This window comes from Macaca mulatta, chromosome 9 (genome assembly GCF_049350105.2).
Source record: "Macaca mulatta isolate MMU2019108-1 chromosome 9, T2T-MMU8v2.0, whole genome shotgun sequence".
Taxonomy (NCBI): domain Eukaryota; kingdom Metazoa; phylum Chordata; class Mammalia; order Primates; family Cercopithecidae; genus Macaca; species Macaca mulatta.
Genome location: NC_133414.1, coordinates 119126767 through 119149272, shown reverse-complemented (window position 1 = coordinate 119149272; position 22506 = coordinate 119126767). Strand labels below are relative to the sequence as shown.

The 22506-nt window shown below is 42.5% G+C and overlaps 1 protein-coding gene across 4 annotated transcripts in view; it reads left to right on the top strand.

Moving 5' to 3' along the window:
* Positions 1-22506, top strand: part of SORCS1 (sortilin related VPS10 domain containing receptor 1) — a 589929-nt gene that overhangs the window by 200463 nt on the left and 366960 nt on the right. For all 4 annotated transcript variants that reach the window (XM_015148114.3, XM_077945596.1, XM_001083180.5 and 1 more), the window contains exon 2: positions 5556-5623. In XM_015148114.3, the coding sequence (XP_015003600.2) occupies positions 5556-5623 (68 nt within the window). The remainder of the gene's footprint in view (positions 1-5555; positions 5624-22506) is intronic.

Here is a 22506-nt window from a genome sequence, read left to right as displayed (position 1 = left end):
GAGCCCAGCCCTGATATGTCCCCATTTTCTAAGATGTCCTTGAGGTGAGCAGTAGCCAGGTGAAATATCCTTACAAATCCACTGACACCCCCCCAACTTCCTGATGCAGAGCAGGTGAACCCCACAATTGGGGCTTAGCCTGGGAGGGTTCTTCGCTCAGGAAAGAATTCAAGAGTGAGCTGATGGTAGAAGAAAGCAGGTTTATTAAGTGGCAATGTACAGCAGAGTGGCTACTCCTTCCAGAGCGGGAGTAACCCATAGGCAGTGTGCCCAGAGTAGCAGCGTATGGGCTGTTTGCTAGCAATATTTATAACCACTTTTAATTACATGCAAATTAGGGGGTGGGCTCTTCACAAATCTCTAGGAAAGGAGTGGTAACTTCCAGCTCTGGAATTTCTCAACTGTCATGGCACTGGTGGGAGTGTCTTACCCTGAGGAGCAGCGAGGGCAACTAGAGATTGCCTTTGGTGCCATCTGCTAGTTCTGCAGGTTTCTTCATTTCACCCTGCCGAGACCAGGAAATAAGTTCCTCCAGTCTCCTGCCTCACTTCCATCCCACTTTCTGTGGGGTGAATTCTTTAAGTAAATAAAAGGAGGAAGATACTATGTTTTTGTTTTTAAGAAAAGAAATGGAAAATTCCTATGCTTCTATTTAGAAAAGCATAGAAAAATTTTGGTTCTCTACAATCTACTACTTAGTTAATGCACAAGTTTTCAAAAGTTGCTGTGTGTAGAACCAGATTACCAGGAAGGTGTTCTCAGGTTCCTTAAATGTTTGGGGTTTCATTTCTAAATTATATGTTATGTTAATAATAAAAACCATGCTGTCATAGTCAAAGGTGTTACATGACTGATAATTGGCATGGTAGAGATGGCCTGTCTTATGGTCCTGGCAGGTTAATTCATTTCAGTGCATACCTGTAAATAAGCTTGCCCTAACGTTTTGATATAACAGAATATTTTTCACTGACTTTTGGTAATTTACAGTAGAACAGTCTTATTAGTCATCCACATACCAGCATCTGTTTGTGAATGTTTTTGTTCTGTAACCCAGTGCAGAAAGAGGTTGGGGCCAGAAGGGAGGAATGAATTGACATTTTCCTCTCACAGAGTCCTTTGTGATGGTTTCTCAACTCCTCGTCCAGAGGGAGTGAGGGCTAGACTTGATGGAATTATTCAGTAGGAGCTTTGTAAGGGCCTGATCAAAGGGTCACTAATCGTTTGGGAGCCCAGGTTATGAAAATGTGGCTCAGTGCTGTGGGAGAAGCCCTTGCTCACTCCCTTGGACCCTCTCCCATTCCTGCACAGAACCTGACCTGTTACTGTTTCTGGCACCCTTCTACCCTCCAAGGAATGGGTGATTTGAGAACAGTAGCTTGGCGAGTGGGCACCGGCATCCTCTATGTACCAGCCGGGTGCGGTGGCTCATGCCTGTAATCCCAGCACTTTGGGAGGCCGAGGCAGGTGGATCACGAGGTCAGGAGATCGAGACCATTCTAGCCAACATGGTGAAACCTGTCTCTACTAAAAGTACAAAAATTAGCTGGCTGTGGTGGTGCGTGCCTGTAGTCCCAGCTACTCAGGAGGCTGAGGCAGGAGAATCGCTTGAACCCAGGAGGCAGAGCTTGCAGTGAGCCGAGATTGCGCCACTGCACTCTAGCCTGGCGACAGAGCGAGACTCCATCTAAAAAAGAAAAAAAAAAAAAAAAGAAAGAAAAAAAAAAGAAGAAGAAATGTATGGACCAAGTGAAGTTCCTCCCAAAAGTTTTGTAAGCGATAGATGTGGCAAGAAGGAATCACGCAGTGGAAGATGAAGTGCAGATGTCATATGGTGACAGCAAGTCCTAGACTGGCGAGGGGCATACTTGAAACATGTTACTGTGGAAAGTCCCAGAAATAATTGGATGCTGAGGTCCTGGTACAGCACAGGTGGAGGTTATCAAGTCTTAGATAATTTGGGTTATAGCTATTTAAAGATAATATCCTAAGATTTAGAGAGGAACCTTAAAAAGCTAGTACCATATGGTGACCACTTGAATCGGGGATGTTTTAACACTATATAATGAAAATAAGACACAGAAATAAATGGGATGCTGATGGATATGCCACTTTGTGTGGGGGTATATGTGTTCATATGCATTTTGAGATGTATATGTGTTCATCAAAATAGCCTTGCTTTTTGATTGAAGTTATAATTGAATGCTATACACTTAGAGTTTTTCTATACATGAAGATTGTGTGCTGAATGAATAAAAATAAATTATGTGTATATTATTTAAGCACATACAACATTTCACTTAATTAAAAACTTCCACTGAAAGCTGGATGCAGTGTCCTGCACCTCACTCCCAGCTACTAGGGAGGTTAAAGTGGGAGGATCCCTTAAGCCCAGTAGTTGAGACCAGCCTGAGCAATAGAGCAGAACTCCCATCTCCAAACAAAAATGAAAGCAAACAAAACAGCTCCATTGTGTTCCATTTTGAGTTTGAAAAATACACAAAAACAACAGAGAATAAGACCAGAGTAGCGAGGCAATTGCATTTTTTGACATTTTCTCATTTAAATGTAGTGGTTTTGGCTCTGGTTCCCTTAACAGAAACTGCTTTGTTAAATAGTATTGGCATAACAGAAAAGCAAACAAACAAACAACAAAACATACCTAACATAAAGATGCATCATTGTTCAGGAATAAGATGGTAAATAATGCAGAGAGGCAGTAAAGGGAAAAAATAAAAAGAAATCTCAAATAATCGATTGAAAACATAACTAAAGGTTAGCAGTTCTCCCTTCTTTCTTGCTCTCGTTATGAAAACAGAAAGATTAAATAGATTGATTCAAGCAGATATGCTTTCAAATGCCATAAAGGACTCCTCTTCTGGTGCTGTATTGATAAACTGCCTGAGTGTATCACTGGCATTTCAGTTTTACTAGCCCTGCAAGAAGAGGCAGGGAGCGGTTTCTACCTCCCTGCCTGCCTGCCCTGGGATTGCTTAAACAATTTGTGTGTGCTTGTGCGAGTGGCTCCACACCATTACATGCTGGGTTAAAGGGTTCCTTCTCCGGGGCGCCTTTGAATTCCCTCATCACATGAATGGGAGACACAGCCTGTGACCAGCTGAACTTCATTATTTAGTTTACTGCGGTATTGTATCAGGAGAGCAACTACCTAGAAATGCTTTATGCCCACACCCCTATTTTCTTGGTGGGGGATTTATAGGCTTATTCGGCAAAATTGTACTGAGGTGGAGTAGCAACATCATTCTGTGTCTTCAAACAAACAGCCACCCTGCTGCCACTGATCAGTGTTCCTGGGATGGCAGTGATTGAAATTTAGCACTGAGCGCGACTTAATTGGCACATGGATCTGTTAAGCATATGCCCCCACCACAGGCATGCCATCTGATGTGCCCATAGGGTGTCCCGCACCTCACACATGCTCACGTTTTGCTAAAGAAGCAAGTTTTGAACAGGACCTGGAAGGAAGGAAGCTGTGCTGTAGTTCAGGAGAGGGGTGGCCTTAGATGACAGGTACTCAGGGATCTCTGCCTGTTTTTAAGTTATTGTAATTTTTTTTTCCCCTTGAACTCAGAACAAACCTAAGGTCAGGGAGTTCCAGTTTGCTTGCTGTGAAATTTAAAAAGTTAAGAATGTGTTCACTGATGCTTGTGCCTTCAGTAAATCAAACGCTGTGCTAGTAGAGTGGAACTTGGATTCAGCATTCCTCAGCAGCTTGCAGGCCCGGAATTTAAGGTTGGAATGTTCTCTGCTCACTGTGGCTAGAACTGATCCCTTGGCCTTCAGAGAAGAATTCAGGAAATCAATGTCAACGTGTTTCTGCTGAGTTGGAAACAGCTGGGCTGAGCCAAATGTTCTAGGTTATGAGTACCAGGAGGAAAATACGAACTTCGACAGAAAACTGAGCAAACCCATAATGTTTTTCCCTCACGTAAGAAGAGCAAGTCAAGTGGAGAAATCAGTGGTTAGGAACACACACTGCTCTGTGGAATCTTCTCAAGTGTCCTTGGGCTCATGTATTTCAAGTAACCAAGTGGACTGCGTTCATTGCTGTAGACACCAAGAGAAGCCGTCTTCTGGAGCAGCTGTGATGGGAAGAGTTGCGGTGTGACTGAGAAGGGGTATATAGCTCTTCATCAACTTCCCTTTTCTTTCATGAGCGCTTCTGTCCTAACCGGATCACGGACTCGTAGGCTGAATCTGTTTTTCTTTGTGTTCTCTTCTGGCATCAGACAAAATCCTGGGCTCCTAATAAACGTTTAATATATGTTTGTTGAATTCTGAAAGAATGAAATGGTTTTTAGGTTCCTCTGGGTAAAGTTGAAAATAGTGCTGCTTTCGATGTCAGAGGAGGATTTGCTGCGAAGCGAATATAGCTTAAATTTAGCCTTCTGCAATTCTACGGCTTCTTTCCTGAGACCTGTTCCTAATTTTTGATTTTATCTGTTTCTTATGGAACCCTCCATTAGAGTAATCATCTGGACCCCATGAAATAGATTTGCTCCTGTTAAAATGCTGTTGTTTAGCCCTGCCAATGTGGCTTCTATTTTATGGCTTTCCTAGAAATTGGAAGTCAGAAGAAAGTTAAAACCAAGCTCACACAGGGCAAAGGGAAGGAACTAACATTTAAGAATCCCATGCTAGGCCAGGCGCAGTGGTTCATGCCTGTAATCCCGGCACTTTGGGAGGCCAAGGCTAGTGGATCACCTGAGGTCAGGTGTTCGAGACCAGCCAGACCAACGTGGCAAAACCCGATCTCTAAAAATGCAAAAAATTAGCCAGGCATGGTGGCGGGTTCCTGTAATCCCAGCTACTTGGGAGGCTGAGGCAGGAAAATCGCTTGAACCTGGGAAGCGGAGGTTGCAGTGGGCCGAGATTGTGCCATTGCACTCCAACGCGGGCGATATGAGCGAAACTCCATCTCCAAAAAAAAAAAAAAAAAAACACAACAAAAAAGACAAACCACCATGCTAATTGATATGTAATTTGTATTTATTTCCTAATTTAACTTCAAACAGCAATTCTTTTTGGGAGATAGCATTACTCTTCATCCCCCTTAATAAATGGGCATACTGACTTTCAAAGAATTCTTTGCTCTCTCCCAAAAAGATGGTAGCTGGGCACATTGAGGTTATCCAGCCACCTCAATGCCCAGCTACTAGGGCTGGAAACTAATCATTGACCTTCCTTTCTCCCAGGCATCTGCTCAGTGAGTACCTGAAGTGTGTTCATATTTGGCAGTTCTGCCAGCCTTCCCTAAAAGCATTAAACCCACTAGGGAAAGAAATGCCTGGAGGAGCAGTTAACCCTTGCTGCAGGGTGACAGGGAGAAAGGTAGGGAGAGGATAGGCCTAAGCAGTTCAGTGGAAAGGCAGAAAGGCACGCCAACCCTTTCCCAGTCAGTGCCGCAAATGCTGTAACAATTCATTCAATTATGCTAAGCGCCTATTAAAGGAATCCTAAGCCCTCCCTTGGGCCATTTCAGTTCTAAGAGATTGTAATTGTTTGAGACTAACCATGATTTCTTCTTTTGCCTTCAGGTGATTCTCATTTTGACAAAGCTCTATGACTATAACCTGGGGAGCATCACCGAGAGCTCACTTTGGAGGTATGTAGATAAATGGAGCTAATAATTACCTTGTTATTTAAGCATGATGCCTGCTACTGCCGTCCCACTCACTTTTTCCTGGCAGGATGGTTCCTGGTAATGTGTACTCCTTGCTTTCTCTCTTTAGTGATGCGCTGGGGTTTATCTCCAGGCAGTCCAGAGCTTTACCTTCTTTATAGATCCCTTCTTTTAGTCAGTCAGATTCTTTTGCTAACCTGTACAATGGGTTGTGTTTATGCACCGTCTCACTGACCTTTAAGTTTATTGGATCAGAAGTGAGAGTGGAAGTCTCTTTGCAGAAGGACTCAGCACAGCCTCTTGGTCTGTAGAATGAGGCTCTCTACCAGGGAAACTTTTTTTTATTTTTTTGAGAAGGAGTTTTGCTCTTGTTGCCCAGGCTGGAGTTCAATGGCACGGTCTCGGCTCAGCGCAATCTCTACCTCCCGGGTTCAAGCGATTCTCCTGTCTCAGCCTCCTGAGTAGTTGGGATTACAGGCATGCACCACCACACCTGGCTAATTTTTTCTATTTTTGGTAAAGACTGGGTTTCTCCATGTTGGTCAGGCTGCTCTTGAACTTCTGACCTCAGGTGATCTGCCAGCCTCGGCCTCCCAAAGTGCTGGGATTACAGGCATGAGCCGCTGTGCCCAGCCCAGAGCAACATTCTTTTACTAACTTCCCTTCCATGACGGTCCTGCAGCTCACCAGCAGCACAGGCATACCTACCCACACTCATGCACACCCTTATCCTTAGGATACACACTGTATTACTTCACACATGTAGAGTGTGGAAATGATACAGGATTTTTTCAGTGCCTGTTTGCCAGCCAGAGACCTCTGCAGCCGGCAGTGCCTCTGATTGAGTTTTGCTTGTACCTACAGGGCTTGCTCTGCCCACTTGGCCCATCAGGCTGCACTCAGCTCATGCAACTGGTCTATATCTCATGCCCGCCAAGGGCAAGCCAGGCGCGCCAGCTGCTGTGGTGGGGTGGGCAGCTCCAGGCATTGGCTCTGTGCAAGGCTGTGGCTGGACCAGGTGTACGGCAAGGGGCTTCTGCCTTGGGCGCTGGTGTCTGGATGAGGGGAATGCGGTGGCGCCCTAAAAACTCGGAGACACCAGCAATCACGAGACTCCAAAGGGGGTGTTACAGCATGGCACACAGCCCTGGCTTGGGGAGCTGAGGTCTGGGTCCCCAGAAGGGTCACAGCTCTTCTCTCCTTCTCACCAGCCACAGTGCAGCAAATGGGGTGGGGGTGGTTTTTAGCTCGTTCGTGTTACGGCTTGTTCAGTCCCACTGCTCTGCTCTAGCCCATGGCTCCTAGGCTGGCCCGGCCCCACTGCTACTCCCTGTTGTGTGGGGCAGCTGCCTGGCACCAACAGAGGACAGGAAGGCTACAGTGTTACAACTCCTTTCTCACTCGCTGTTTGGTGGGTCCCAGGTTCGTGTCCTGCATCCAAGAAGAATGAGGTTATACGGACAACTGGAGAGTGATGCAGGCAGAGAGAGTTTTATTGAGTGATGGAACAGCTCCCAGTGGAGAGGAGACCCAAAGCGTGTAGTCCCTACCAGAAGGCGGGTAGTCCCAAAGTGCGGTTGAGGCCAGGGTTTTTATAGGCTCAAAATGGGGGAGGTGCAAGCCGTAGGTAGAAAGAAAAAAACATATTGGGTCTTGGAGGAGTTTCCCAACCATGATTTTGGATCCTTGGTAGCCCAACTGCCCAGTCATGCTGGTATTCAAGGAGCTCCTCTATGCTAAGGGATTTGTACCTATTCATTTGAAAAATTATTGTGATAGTGGTAGAAGGCAGACAGATTCCTAGGCAGATAGGGGCAAGCACCCAGTGAAACCCAACCTTCAAGCCATAAGACAGCCTGAAGCCTGGAAACCAAGGGGCCACTTTTGGGTATAGTTCCTAGTTACAGGGATGTAACTGAAAGTGTGCGAAGTTTGGTAGGGGCCTTAATAAAAAGTATAATTTTTTAGTGCTTTAAGGAGCCAGCATCTACTATATTGCCTCAATTCTATAACCCTTCATCAGAATCTCTGTGACTCTGATCAACTTCGTACTTCCCTGATAGATTTCTCTAATGGATCTCCATGTATAAGAGTAAAAGCCAGCGTTTTTTTCTGCCGTGTATCTGCCATATAAAACATAGTCTGCATATTAGAAATTTAATAGATAATGCAGTTTTGTCTCACTGGGACAGAGGCTTTCAGCAGTTGTAACTCTCCACCTGCATAGTGGAAAGAGCATGCTTGCGGGGCCTGAGGAGCTGGTCGCCCCAAACTGTAGAAGCTCAGGTTCAGTGTGCTTTTCTCTCCATGATGGGGCATTGTTACCGACGGCTCAGTCTAGGAAGAATGTCCTTTTTAAACTTGGTGGAAAAGGTTAATTTAAAAAATGGCATCACATTCCATTAGTATCAGGCTTCCCTTCTGAAGGAGCAGTCTGCTTGGGTGAAGTCTGGGAAAGTGTGGCAAGAATGGCCTGCTGGCTTCTGAATCTTAAGATGAATTTCACTGAAGGATGTATACTGTCATGCACTGCATAATGACGTTTTAGTCAACGACACCATATACAACAGTGGTCCCATAAAATTATACTGTATTTTTCCTGTACCTCTTTTGTTTAGGTATGTTTAGGTACACAAATACCATGATGTTACAATTGCCCACAGTGTTCAGTACAGTAACATGCTGTATGAATTTGCAGTCTTGGAACAATAGGGCATACCTTACAGCCTAGATATGTAGTACGCTACACCCTCTAGGTTTGTGTAAGTATACTGTATGATGTTCACACGATGAGAAACTCACCTAAGGTCATGTTTCTCAGAATGTATCCACCTCATTAAGTGATACATGACTGTAGATACACATATAGTCAGCGTTCTCTCTCTGTGAGTTTTAGATCTGTTAATTCAACCCATCTTGGATCAAAACTGTTGGGGGAAAAAATTAAAAAACAACACTAGCACTAAAACAAGTAAAAAATACAGCATAACAACTATTTACATAATATTTATATTGTATTTAGTGTTACAAGTAATCTGGGAATGATTTTAAATATACTAGGGAGAAGATCAGTACATCATATGCAAATACTACACCATCTTCTATCAGGAATTTGAGCATCTGTGGATTTTAGTATTCATGGGGGGTTCTGGAAACAATCTCCTCCAGATACAGTGAGATGACCATGTGTATACGCCCACACACTATACCCATAGATACATAATATATTTTTAAAATATACCCCAATAGTCATTTGCCATATGTCATATACTGGTGTGACTACTGCAGGTATGTGATATATTAGAAGCTGGTAATTTTATTTATTTTAAATTATTATTATTATTATTATTTGAGAAAGAGTCTCACCCTGTCACCCACGCTGGAGTGCAGGGGCATGATCACAGCTTACTGCAGCCTCAAACACCCAGATAAAAGCGATCTTCCCACCTCCACCTCCCAAGTAGCTGGGACTACAAGTATTTGCCACTACCCTAGGCTAATTTTTAAAAATTATTTTGATAGAGACAGGGTCCCATTTTGTTACTCAAACTGGTCTTGAGTTCCTGGGTTCGAGTAACTCTCCCACCTTAGCCTCCCAAACTTTCAGGATTACAGGCATGAGCCACCACGCCTAGTCATTTTAGTACTTTAATAGGAATGGCACGTACCTTACTGAAAATATAATTTAGAAAAGAGAGAATAAGGTGGAAAATATGTATAATACTTCATATTATAATATATAATATGTCATATATAAAACCTCAGTAGGACTTTTGAACAGCTCACGGTGCCCATACTCAGAGGTTAGGGAACCTCCGTAGTTACGCTAATACAGAGGAGGAGTGGGACAGGCCTGGGTGGGTAGACGACAGGGGTCAGGAAGAGAAAGCCTTATGGTTCTGAGTTGTCTAGCACATACTTTCTTGAAGGAAACTAGATGGCCTAGCACAAACTGACTTTCTCCTGCACCAGCTCATACTGTTACCAAAACACCAAGGATCCAGTCTCAGCCCTGCTGCTCACTGCACAGAAAGCCAATCACCGAGACGACAATTATTGCCAAGGAAGAAGGCTTTAATCAGGTGGTGGAGCTGAGGAGATGGGCGATCAGTCTCAAATCCATCCTCCTGACTCACTAAACTTAGGGGTTTAATATAGTGGGATAGAAATGTAACAGTGTGTTGGAACTCAGGAACTAGGGAAAGGTAAGGAAATGAAATGAGGGGCCTGGCATCTCATTGTCTGAATGCGATGAGCTGGTGAGTTTTAGTTCTTTGATACCTTTTGAGAGGCTTCCAGGGCCTTTCCTGAGGAAGGAACTCAGATGAAACAAATGTTAAGTTTCAAGCTTTAAGACAGGAAGGGCCAATTCCTATTTTTATCCAAAAGAAATGTGTATGGGACTATTGGGGTGGTTTCAGTACTTTATGTTCAGAAAACCTGCCTGTGCCAAAAATTGGGGACTATGACCTCAGGCAAGTCTTAGACATCTGCAAGGTACCCATGGCCCTGAGTACAGGAGTTAGCATATAAGCTAGTACTCAGTAACTCTGTTTTTAAACAGAGCAGTGAACACAACAAACTGAATGGTCATCCAAATATTATTTTATTATATTGTATTTTATTTCTTTTATTCAACAGTGTTGTATTGATTAACTCCTTTATGCCTTGGAATGATCTGGTCCAGCAAGGGGAAGGTATGTGTGTGCCTAGATCAACAGCAGATAGGCTCTGTCTTCCAGGTGTTCCTTTTTAGAGGGGGACAAAGATCTGTGGACAGTCAAGGTGAGAGGAAAATACACTTGCATGTATCCCTCCTTATGTAATTGTATAGAATAAGTTATTGAAGCAGCCACCCAGAAATGCCAGATCCCAGAATAAGATAGATATAATGTAAATAGACAGACTCTCACACAACTGTAAGTGTTGTAATAAGAATATGAGATAAGTGTTGCTTCTTTACTTCGCTCATGTAGATATTTTCTCTTCTTAACTCATCTTTGAGTCCTTGAACCCAGCACCTTCTGGTTTAGTGATAATGATGATAATGGTAATAATGACAATACTGAAAACTTTTACTGGGTATTCACTATGTGTCAGACATGATGCTGAGTGTCAGACATGTGTTATTAGATCCTCTTAATTCATTTTTATGGTGTGCCCAAGGTCACACAACTAGGAAATAGTAGCCTACAGACTTACAGACATGTTACTGAACTCCATCCGTTCATTGCTTATCTGTCTTCCAGAGCTCTGCCTTCTGGTGGATCTTTCTATACCCAAACAAATCAACAGAATATTTTATAGAAATATATTTGTATATTATTATATATTATCTATATATGTGTTGTGTATACACACACACACAGACACACACACACACACACACACACACACTATATACAGAGCGAATAGGGTTTTCTATATGCTGTAACATTCTGAGCAGCAGTTGCCTTACTCCTGAAAATACTGGGCGACAGAGAAATGGCTTCTTGTCCAACAAATAGATGCATGCAGTTTTCAATTGAGCCCTTATTCTTTACAAGTTTTAGCAGCTAAAGAGTCAGAAAGGGGCAACTGGCAAATGCCCTTGAGGTGGTAGGGTAGGCAAGAGGCCAAGAGGCTGTTGACCTTACAGTGATGTCCTAGGGCTGTAAGCCTTGCTGGATATTAACAAACCAGGGAAGACAGAGCGAGACATCACTGTACCAAATTAATGAGCTTTTGCTCCCAGTTGGTCTTGTCATTGATTACACCTTAATCTTGGAGCAAGTTGGTGATTTCTGTTTCATTTTGTGTTGTTCATCACTCGGGGAGTCAAACCGAGAGGAAGAGGGGATGATTTGATGCAGAACAATCAACTGCACCTTAAAATTGTCTTCACTTTATAGTAGATTAAGCTTTGCGAATTGGAGAGCGTGGTGGTTTTACCATATTGACGCAAGATAAGCTTAAAGGTTGAGAAAAATAAAATGTCAAAATCTTGAATATAATACTTCTGAGAAGAAATATATTCATCTTTTTTTCCTGTTATACTGGGGCAATCAGCAGTCTGTTGAGAGAGGCTTAGCTTGTGAGAAAGCCCTAGGCAATTCTGGAAGGAGCTGAAAGTCTACTCTCTTAAAGCAGCACTCAGCCTGCAGTACCTGTCTGTCTTAGAGTTTGCCTGACATGGCTGACATCTCAAATGCAGTGTCCTATTCTCAGATCCACATGGGACACAAGCAGGCTTCTAACTGGGTCTCCAAAAGTATGCACTTCTCAAACAGCAGAACCTGCTTTTGGAGGGGCACAAAGCAAGTGCAGTTTAAGTACAGAGAATGTGTTAGGCTTTTGATGTGATTCTGTATTGGCAGCCAACCCTGTCCCATTTTCTCAGGGGACACATTTTCTTGGGCATTACACATCGTGATTATCAAGAGAAGTTCCCCAGTAGTGTTTGTGAATAATAGCCTTGAGGCAGAGACTGTGTGGGGATGAGGGCAGCCTGTGCTCTCTGAAGAACTCCTTGGGTTCAGGCTGAAGGGAACTCATCTGTGTGTGTGAGCCCTCTGCCGGCCCTGTGGGTGAGTCCCAACGCCTCCCTTCTACTCCCACACCACATCCAGGGGAAGAAGAGTGGGTGGCTTGGGTCAGATTGTTAGTCCCTGCTTTGAAGGATGTTTTGCTACCAAATCCAGGTTTCACTCTGCTATAAACACAAGGCTATATGCACATCCTGAAATATTAATAATAATAATAATAATAATAATAAAACCAGAGTGTGATAACTTCCAAGCAAGAGAAGTCTTGATGCCACACAGATTTAATGATGCAATTCACACCTGTGTGTACAAATGTTTAGTACCTCTCCAAGGTCCAAGGGAGCTAGTCAAGCTCCCAGGCAGGATCCGGAAGTGTTCTGGATTGTGGCTCTTTGGATTCTCGATTCTTTTGTGTTTTGTAACTACCATTCCATATTTGTGTCACTTGGAGTTGCTTGTGGTTCCTGAACTTATACAATTAATTTTTTTTTTTTTTTTTTGAGATGGAGTCTTGCGCTGTCGCCCAGGGTGGAGTGCAGTGGCGCGATCTGAGCTCACTGCAAGCTCTGCCTCCCGGGTTCACGCCATTCTCCTGCTTCAGCCTCCTGAGTAGCTGGGACTACAGGCGCCCACCACCACGCCTGGCTAATATATTTTTTGTATTTTTAGTAGAGACGGGGTTTCACCGTGTTAGCCAGGATGGTCTCAATCTCCTGACCTTATGATCTGCCTGTCTCAGCCTCCCAAAGTGTTGGGATTACAGGCGTAAGCCACTGTGCTCGGCCTACAGTTAATTTTTTTTTTATGTTTTAAAGAAACAGGGTCTTGCTCTGGCACTCAGGCAATGGAACAATCATAGCTCACTGCAGCCACAAGCAATCCTCCAGCCTCAGCCTCCCAAGTAGCTGGTGCTACAGGTACACACCACTGCGCCAGATTAATTTTTAAATTTTTTTGTAGAGACGAGGCCTCAATTTGTTGCCCAGATTGGTCTTGGACCCCTGGCTTTAAGCAATCCCCTTAACTCAGCCTCCTAAAGCACTGGGATTACAGGTGTGAGTCACTCCACCCTGCCGACATTTATTTTAGTAAACCTTGTTATTTTTTAAAAAATCACAAATGTGTGCTCATTACAATGAGCCAGAAAAAAATACAGATATATATATTTTTTTAAAACTGTGAATAGTTTCTTACATACCACCTAGATCGAGTTTTCCTGATATCTGTGATGTTGAGTTATTGTTTTTTTCTCTTCATATCTTTATGACTCAACTAAAAAGTGCCAACAGATATATACATACCGTAGGTCTACTTTTTCATTTGTTTAAGAAAACAGAAGTATACTATTCACTCGACTATGACAACCTGATTTATTTCCCTTAACAATGACTCTTGGGTGTTTGTCCAGATTAATGCATTGAAAAAAATGGTCCAGGCTTATAAGCATCCCAGAGTATGCATATTGTACAGTATATTGAATTAAACAACTGCATGCTTAATTAACTTATGTATTGCTTCCTACATGCCAAGAAGTGTTTTCAGTGCTTTCATCCTTTTAACAACCCCACAAAATAGGCACTGTTTGTAGCTCTAGTTTCTTTCTTTTTTTTTTTTTTTTTTTGAGATGGAGTTTCATTCGTGAAGAGTGATGGCATGTTCTCGACTCACTGCAACCTCTGCCTCTCTCTGGTTCAAGCAATTCTCCTGCCTCAGCCTCCTGAGTAGCTGGGATTGCAGGTGCCTGCCACCATACCCAGCTAATCTTTTTGCATTTTTAGTAGATACAGGGTTTCACCCCGTTGGCCAGGCTAGTCTCGAACTCCTCAGGTGATCCGCCCACCTTGGCCTCCCAAAGTGCTGGGATTACAGGCATGAGCCACCACACCCAGCCTGTAGCTCCAGTTTCTAGATGAGAGAAGTAAGACTTAGAAAGATTTAGTAGCATGCTCAATGGTCTGACAGCCAGCTAGTCAGATAGAGCTGACTCCTGAGTATTCTCTGAATGCCTGTGCTACACTGCTTCTCCATTACCTTTCTGATGGATCTTTAGTTCATTTCCTCAAGAGTTGTTATTACACATAGTGCTCTGACAGACATATCTATAAACATATCCTTTTACTTTGGTAATTTTACGTTTATAAAGTACAATAGAATTCTTAAGATGATATTGTTGTATCAAAAATGAATGCATTTATATTGTAAATGATACTCGAGATTACATTCCAAGAAGGCTGCAACAAATCATACACGTGCAAGCAATAATAGTTTGCGGATTTCCCCAGGCTTTCATCAGGACTGGAATTTTCAATGCATAACTTTTAAATCAGTCTTTTGGATGAAAATGATGTCTTGATCTCCGTGTATTTTAATGGGTATTTTCCTGACCACAAGTGATAGTGAGCATCTTTTCATATGTGTATTGGTCTGTGGCACTGTGGACCTCTCTTTTTCCCTCACTCCTCCGGCAAAAATAATTGCTTCTTCCTCATTAATCTTGTAGTGAATTATGTATCTTTGATTTACAATGGTTATTAGATGTATATTTATTTTGTTCAACAAACATCTCTTAGACCCACCTGTATGGCATACCAAGCAATGTACCAGGTAGTCAGTGGGAATAAGCATATAAATAAATAATTGTTCCTGTGCTACAGAAACCCCAAATCTAGTGAAGAGCAGACTTTCAGTGCATAGTTACAGAAGTGTGCTAAATGCAGGGTAAAATGTATGCATAAGTTATTGTGATGTTTGTCTGTTTCCATACTGTGTTAGTCTGTTCCCATGCTGCTAATAAAGACATACCTGATACTGGGTAATTTATAAAGGAAAGAGGTTTAATTGACTCACAGTTCCACAGTGCTGGGGAGGCCCCACAGTCATAGTGTAAAATGATGGAAGAGCAAAGCCATGTCTTATATGGCAACAGGCAAGAGAGTTTGTGCAGGGGAACTCCCATTTACAAAACCATCAGATCTCGTGAGACTTGCACACTAACACGAAAACAGTATAGAGGAAGACCCGCCCCCATGACTCAGTTACCTCCCACCAAGTCCTTCCCTTGATATGTGGGAATTATGGGAGCTAAAATTCAAGATGAGATTTGGGTAGAGACACAGCCAAGCCATATCTCATACTAACCTGGAATTCCAAAGACTATGACCATGTCTTATTTTCATTTGGTTCACACCCAAAATAGAACTGGTCTTATTAAGCACCATTAAATGCTTTTTGCTTTGAAGCAGTATGTTATGAAATGATTTAGTGTCACTGAAAGCCAGGCCTACATCATATACTTATTTCTATCCTAAATTTTTAACCTACTGTCTTATGTGTAGGCGATACAGTTCTGAATAATGTGCTACATGACCTCGTGAAATTCCATGACATTGCAGTCAGAGAAGAAGAGCATAACCAGTGCCAAGTGGGAAAAGCCCAGCGATTCAAGTCAGGAATCTGTTATTTCCATAGAACTCTAGGCATTCCTGTTCAGCCCCCTTGATTTTAACAAAATGTTAGAACTCACCACATAAAAGCTGGTTCTACAAGGATCTACATGTATTCATCCAAAAGATGCTGTAGACCTTCCTGAGATCTGTGAGACTGTCTGTGAGTCTGGTCTCAGCTTGCACCCCTGCTCTCCTTGTTTGCCTCAGTGATTGACACCCTGCTGAGCTCCCCACTTCTCCTTTTAGCAAGTAATAGATGAAATACACAGTAAAGCAACACTGTCCTGAGGTCCTAATAACTTTGCCAATATAAGCTGAGAAAGCAAAGGCAAAAAATTTTACTAGAGAAAACAAAGCAACTTACATTCTGCTATCAAACCTGTTTATATATTTCTGGAAGTATTTAGAATATTAATTCCCATTTTAGTACATTGATATGAACACCACATGGTAAAATTCTACATCTGTGAAGTCCCTTGAGATACAGATCACCACCATCCAGTTACCTTCCACATCCTCACAGTTCCTCAGAATGCTTTCCTATGTATTCACTGTTTTGGATTATCCTTTTATGTTAACATTTAAGCTTATTAATAAGCAATCAAACAATGGAAATTAAGTGCTATTTGAGTATAGTGTCCTGTATTGAGCACAAAGAAAGTCAGAAGATCCTCAGAACACAATTTCATACCTTCTAGGAAGACAGAGTCTCTTTATTCCTTCAGCATGACTAGATCCTCCATGTTTTTCAGGTCATAGTCCAAATACCAACTTCTTTTTTAAGAAGCCATTAGTATCTATACTATTAAAAGTAGACTTGGGTGGACATGGTGGCTCACTCCTGTAATCCCAGCATTTTGGGAGGCCAAGGCGAGTGGATCACTTGAGGCCAGAAGTTCGAGACCAGCCTGGCCAACATGGTGAAACCTTGTCTCTACTAAAAATTAGCTGGGTGTGGTGGCTGGAGCCTGTAATCCCAGCCACTCGGGAGGTTGAGGCAGGAGAATTGCTTGGACCCTGGAGGCAGAGATTGCAGTGAGCCAAGATCACAGCACTGTACGTCAGCCTGAGTGACACAGTGAGACTCCATCTCAAAAAAAAAAAAAAAAAAAAAGGCTCTTGCTTCTTTCTACCATAGCTCTTTGTTTTTTTCATTCACTACATGTATCATGATCTAGAATGATTTTATTTATTACTTGTCTATTGTCTGATGCCACCATTAAAATATAAGCTCCCTAAGGGCAGAGACCTTGTCTGTCTTATTTTCGGTGTCTAGGAAATTGCCTAGCACAAAGGTATTCAAGTGAGATTTGGCAAATTAATTGAATATGTAAATACCTACATACATGGACCCATGCTAACTGGTATAAATCCAGATATAAATAAGGTCAGATTGTTGTCCTTAAGCAATTTGCAGTCTGTTGGGGAGACAGGTAGATAAATGAGAGATTACATCAGTATGTATGTCAAGTGCCATAGTAGAAGTACTATAGGTTCTCTGGATGGGGAAGGAAGAGCTTCCTGGAGGAGAAGAGACCTGAACTGAATCTCAAAGAAGGAGTAGGAATTAGACTAGTAAGGGAGGCTGATTATTTAGTGAGTACCTCCCATATTTCAGGCACCTCTAGGTGCTGGCAGCATGGCATATTGAGGAAATTGCACCAAATCACAATACAGTCTGTGTGTGCAATGGGTCAGTTCTTTGCTAAGTATTCTGACATTTATCCCAGAGGAAGTAATGCATCTCGGAAAGGTCTGGGGCAAGTAAAACGGTTGATGAGATGTGAATTTCCCAAAAAAAATTACCTTGGTGTCATGTTGTGGATTCACCTGGCAAAGAACAAAATTGGTGACCATGAACAAAGTAGTCAATGAAGTGAGAAGTAAGAGATGAGAAGGGGCCAACCTTGTCAGAGAGTGAAAAAATGGAGTTCAATATATAGAGGGTAGGGGTGATTTCAATAGATTTTGTAAGGGAAAGGTGAACAGAACCAGTTGTTTGGTGAGTAAGAAGGTGAAAGAGAGAGACATATCTGCAATGACTTTCTCAGTTTTGTCTTGGACATTCCAGAGGATGGTGAGATTATTTTCTAGGAGAAGATGGAGGAAGACAATTTTAGAATGGGAGATGCGGATGAGGTGAAGAGAATATTAATTAATTAATTAATTAATTAATTTTATTTTTTATTTTTTTTGAGATGGAGTCTCGCTCTGTTGCCCAGGCTGGAGTCCAGTGGCATGATCTTGGCTCACTGCAAGCTCCACCTCCTGAGTTCACGCCATTCTCCTGCCTCAGCCTCCCAAGTAGCTGGGACTATAGGCGCCTGCCACCATGTCCGGCTAACTTTTTTTGCGTGTTTCTAGTACAGACAGGGTTTCACTGTGTTAGCCAGGATGGTCTCGATCTCCTGACCTCATGATCCGCCCACCTCAGCCTCCCAAAGTGCTGGGATTACAGCATGAGACACTGCGCCCGGCTTATTAATTTACTTTTTAACAGATTGAGGTTGAGGTAGTTAGACAACTCAAATGGAAATTTTCAGCTAATTAAAGTATACATGGCCTTGGAGTCCAGACAGAAGGACTGATGCGAAGACATATTTGGAAGGCATGAACTTGAGCAGTAGAAGCTGTGTTCATAGGAGCCTAGGGAGAGTGTGCAGAAGAAAATCAGAGAAAAACTGAGAAGATCCCCAGTTCCTAGACAAACAGAAGTCTGAGGAGGAGTTGGAGGAGTTGCTGCTTGAAAGTTGGAAGAAAAATTAGGCAGAGGAACAAGTGAGAAGAACATTAAACATCACAGATAAGTAAGAAAAATATGTGTGAAATAGCCACCAAATTTGTCAGTTCGGAAGACATTGGCTCAACAGAAGTGGGGGAGGGAAAGTTGGGTTACAGGGGGCTGAGAAGGTGCATCTATCTATCCTGGTGATGCCTACTGAGCACCTCTGACTAGTGGACGAGCAGTCAGGGAATGGGGACAGGATATGAAGACAGCTCTCTCAAGAAGGAGCTGTGAAGGGAAATAAAAGGAAGAGACGTGAGTTTGCAGAAAGGAGGTGACAGACAAAAGGAACATTTTCCTTTCTTTAAATGAGAACAAACCTGGCCATGTTTGCATTTTCCAGGGAGAAATCAGTGAAAAGAGATTGAAAATATAAAAAAAAAAAAAATAGTGGAGAATAGAACTGATAGAGAACTGTTAGAGAATTGAGTGGTAGAGAGGGTATGGAATCCAAGGTCAGGTGGAGGAATTATCCAGCCATAGTACATCAGGGAGGGCAAGGGGTGGACCGAGGGGAGCTTTCCTTTCACCAAGCAAGGAGGCAAGGAGACCAGGATAGGGACTCCCACAAATCAGCTTTCCTGAGCGATGTGGGTTGGGGGGTGTCCTGCCATTTGGTTGTATGTTGAGTGGGAGATGGACGTGAGATGGGACTTGACATTTTGGAATGAGAATAGAGGAGAGGGACAGCTCAGGGGCTGGCTTGCACTGCACTGAATAATGCTGAGATCCAGATGAGGCTACACTCTGGGGCCAACATGGCTGTGCTTTTGTTCCAGTGAGCCTTGTGTAACACACAAGAAGGCATTTGTTTATGATTCCAGGAGGAAAGACAAGAGGTTGGGGGAGCTGATGGGCTTGAGTGGTAGATAAGAGGTCTCGACTAAATAGAGAAAGAAGAAAGGGAAGCCGGAGGTGGGAGGAGGACAAACAGTGAAACAGTAGGACCTCCTATCTATTCATATTTGAGAGCCTAAAGAACACTTAAAAAAAAATATTACCCAGAGGAGTGTGAATTTTTGTATTATAAAACTTGGAACATATCTTGTCCCCAGGGAACTCCGTGAATGGGAACTGGTCAGAGCAGGTGGAGTTAATCAGAAAAGCCTTATTATAAAAGCTACTCTTAAGAAATCCACTCAACTCTCTAGGAGAAGGAGCTGTTATTTTTCTGTATGTATATGGAACAACTAGATCTACTTGTCAATTCCCCCCACATCCCTGAGTTATTTGTGAGTGACAACCCACCTCCACACCTTTGGGGAACACTAAGAAGCCTTCTCTATGGGAGATTTTCTCCAGGCAGCTCTCTATTCCCATAACTAAGACTTATAGATTAACCACAACTGGCAGTCCCTGTGATACCATTGTCAACACAGAGCGAGTCGCTCAGATGTGAGATTGAAGTAATTCTGATTTTCTTGCTAGTCACCATTTTTCACCCTACTACTTACTCGGAAGCCCATTCCAAAATTTCCTTTCCTTTTATATTTAAAAATGTATTTTTTAGAGTTTAGTTTTCTGGAGTCTAAGTTGACTTTACTTTGGCTTCTCCAATCCCTCTCCTACTGGGAGCCGCATTCCTTGGTATCGTTCATTTCACTTACTAAAATTCTCAATAAAGAAAGGGTATTGTGTGTTCTAGCCATGGTGAACTACTTATAGGTTCTGCCAAGGCAACACGTGCTCTTGGAAGGCCATCCATGTCATGGGTCAGCACGTGGGCTTTGACCTTGGGCTGTCTGGGCAGGAATCCTGGTTCTGTCCATTTACTAGCTCTGAGACTGTGGGAGATTTTTTTTAAGTCTCTCTGCTTCATTTCCTCATCAGAAAAAGTATACTTATCTAATAGGCTTGTGGTGACACTGATGTTGAGTGTGGGTCACCTAATAAACATACATTAATAATACAACAATAACAGACAAACACAAATCTTGGATTTTGTACCTCTTTGGTCTTTGCTGGAAATGCCTTTCCCCTTCTATTCAATTTGCCTAAAAAATAATTCTGCTAGCCATTTATACTGACATTTTACTATATGCCAGGCATGCCTTCAAGTGCTTTATATGTATTGACTAAACAAATTCCCAAAATAATTTTATGAGATTGATACTATCGTTACACCCTTTTTGTAGATGTGGAAACTGAGGCATAGGGCGGTAACCCAAACAGGGTCATTAGGATACTAAGCAGTAGAGAAGAGATCTGAATCCAGTCTAGCTCCAGAGCCCAGGCTTTGAACCCCACAAGGACCATCTTTTGTAGAATCCTTCCCTAGCCATCTCTATCCACACAGAGAATAATTTTTTTATTATTATTTTTTCAGGTGGAATTTTGTTCTTGTCACCCAGGCTGGAGTGCAGTGGAACAATTTAAGCTCACTGCAACCACCACCTCTCGGGTTCAAGCAATTCTCCTGCTTCAGTCCCCCCTGTAGCTGGGATTACAGGCATGTGCCACCACATCCAGCTAATTTTTGTATTTTTAGTTGAGATGGGGTTTCATCATGTTGGCCAGGTTGGTCTTGAACTCCTGACCTCAGGTGATCCGCCTGCCTCAGCCTCCCAAAGTGCTGGGATTACAGACATGAGCCACCACGCCCGACCCACACAGAGAATAAATTACTGCTCATGTGCTCTTTCTGTTGTACATATTTTTCCTTTTGAATGTATTGATTTAAGTTGTAAGCACTTTCTATTAATCTCTTACCTTTACCAGGAACATTTTGAAGGACATATGCTACCTTCTTCATTTTTGCATACCCAACACCAAGTACAGACCTTAGTGCATAGTAGTATGTTCAGTAACAAGAAGCAACAGGTTAAATGTAATGAGGAGAGGAGATTTTTAAAAACATATATTATCTGTGTCATCTGTGGGTTTAATTCATATAAAGCGTGTCCCATATTATGTAGCACAAGTAATCAATGGTTAACAGAAGATAGTTTACTCAAATGTCATGTTTTGCTCTAATCTATTGTAATTGCATTTGAGGGAGGTGACAGATATTAATCTAATTTCAGCATGTAACTTGACACTGCTATGCTGAATGTCTGTAATGATGCTTCATGAGTGCTGTAGCTAATCTAATGGTAATGCGGAGGTACGTTTTTTCAGATACAAATGTAACGTCTGGCCCATTGAATTCCCAGTTCCAAGGGCTGCACCTTGTGCTGTCTCCCGACAATTCACTTTAGGAAACAGGACACAGGACCCCACTATGGACCTGCCTCAACTTTGAGCAAAGGCCACTAGAGCTATGTGTGACACTGAAGCGAGTATCCATGGATGGCTCAGGGGGCATTGTTCAGTATATCGTAGGACAAGGAGGATGAGCGCAACAGTACTGGAGACCTTTAGAAAAACCTGTTTCTTATTTCAGGTGAAGTTTCCGAAATACAGTACTGCTCATCCATAAATCAGGCTGGGGCGCTTTCAACGCTTCTCCTCCTTCCAAAGGGAAATGGTGTGCTGAAGAGTTATTCCTCAGCACAGCTTTATTTCTTTCTCCTGCTGGGATATATTAGCAAGGTCATCACCTTTGGTTTATTGGCTTCAAACAATCTGTGATTGCAGAGGATTATGACTTCTTAGCTTGCAGAAGCAGGAGATGCAATCAATTCCTGAAAGGCACAGGACTGCGTTTTCTTTCAGAAATGTATATTTATTTCTGCCATCACTTCTGGGGACCAAAACTTTAAAAAGACTTTTGAAAGGAATTTATCTTTGAATGTCCTGCGTCATCGCCCCTTTCAAATGAGAACATTGAGTCAGGCCAGTGTGAACTTCGCTTTAACTATCTGAGTTTGAAAGAAATAAGATGACTTCACAAGTTTGTCTTTCCCATCTCCAACCCTCAAACAAATTAATTGGGAAATTTATACTCATTGCATTATTCCAAACATATACCCTTTGAAATAATCAAAGACTTGAATTAGCCATGCCTGCAGGTTGATGAATACGTTCTCTTTGCTGGGGCAAGGAAAATGTGGTCCAGAAATCTTTGGAACTCGATTGGTATTTATTGTGATGTCAGTTTTCTTTCTTATTTTGCCATCATCTGTCAGTTTCCTAGCTCATTTTTCTTAAATTTGGTATTGCCCTTCTCCC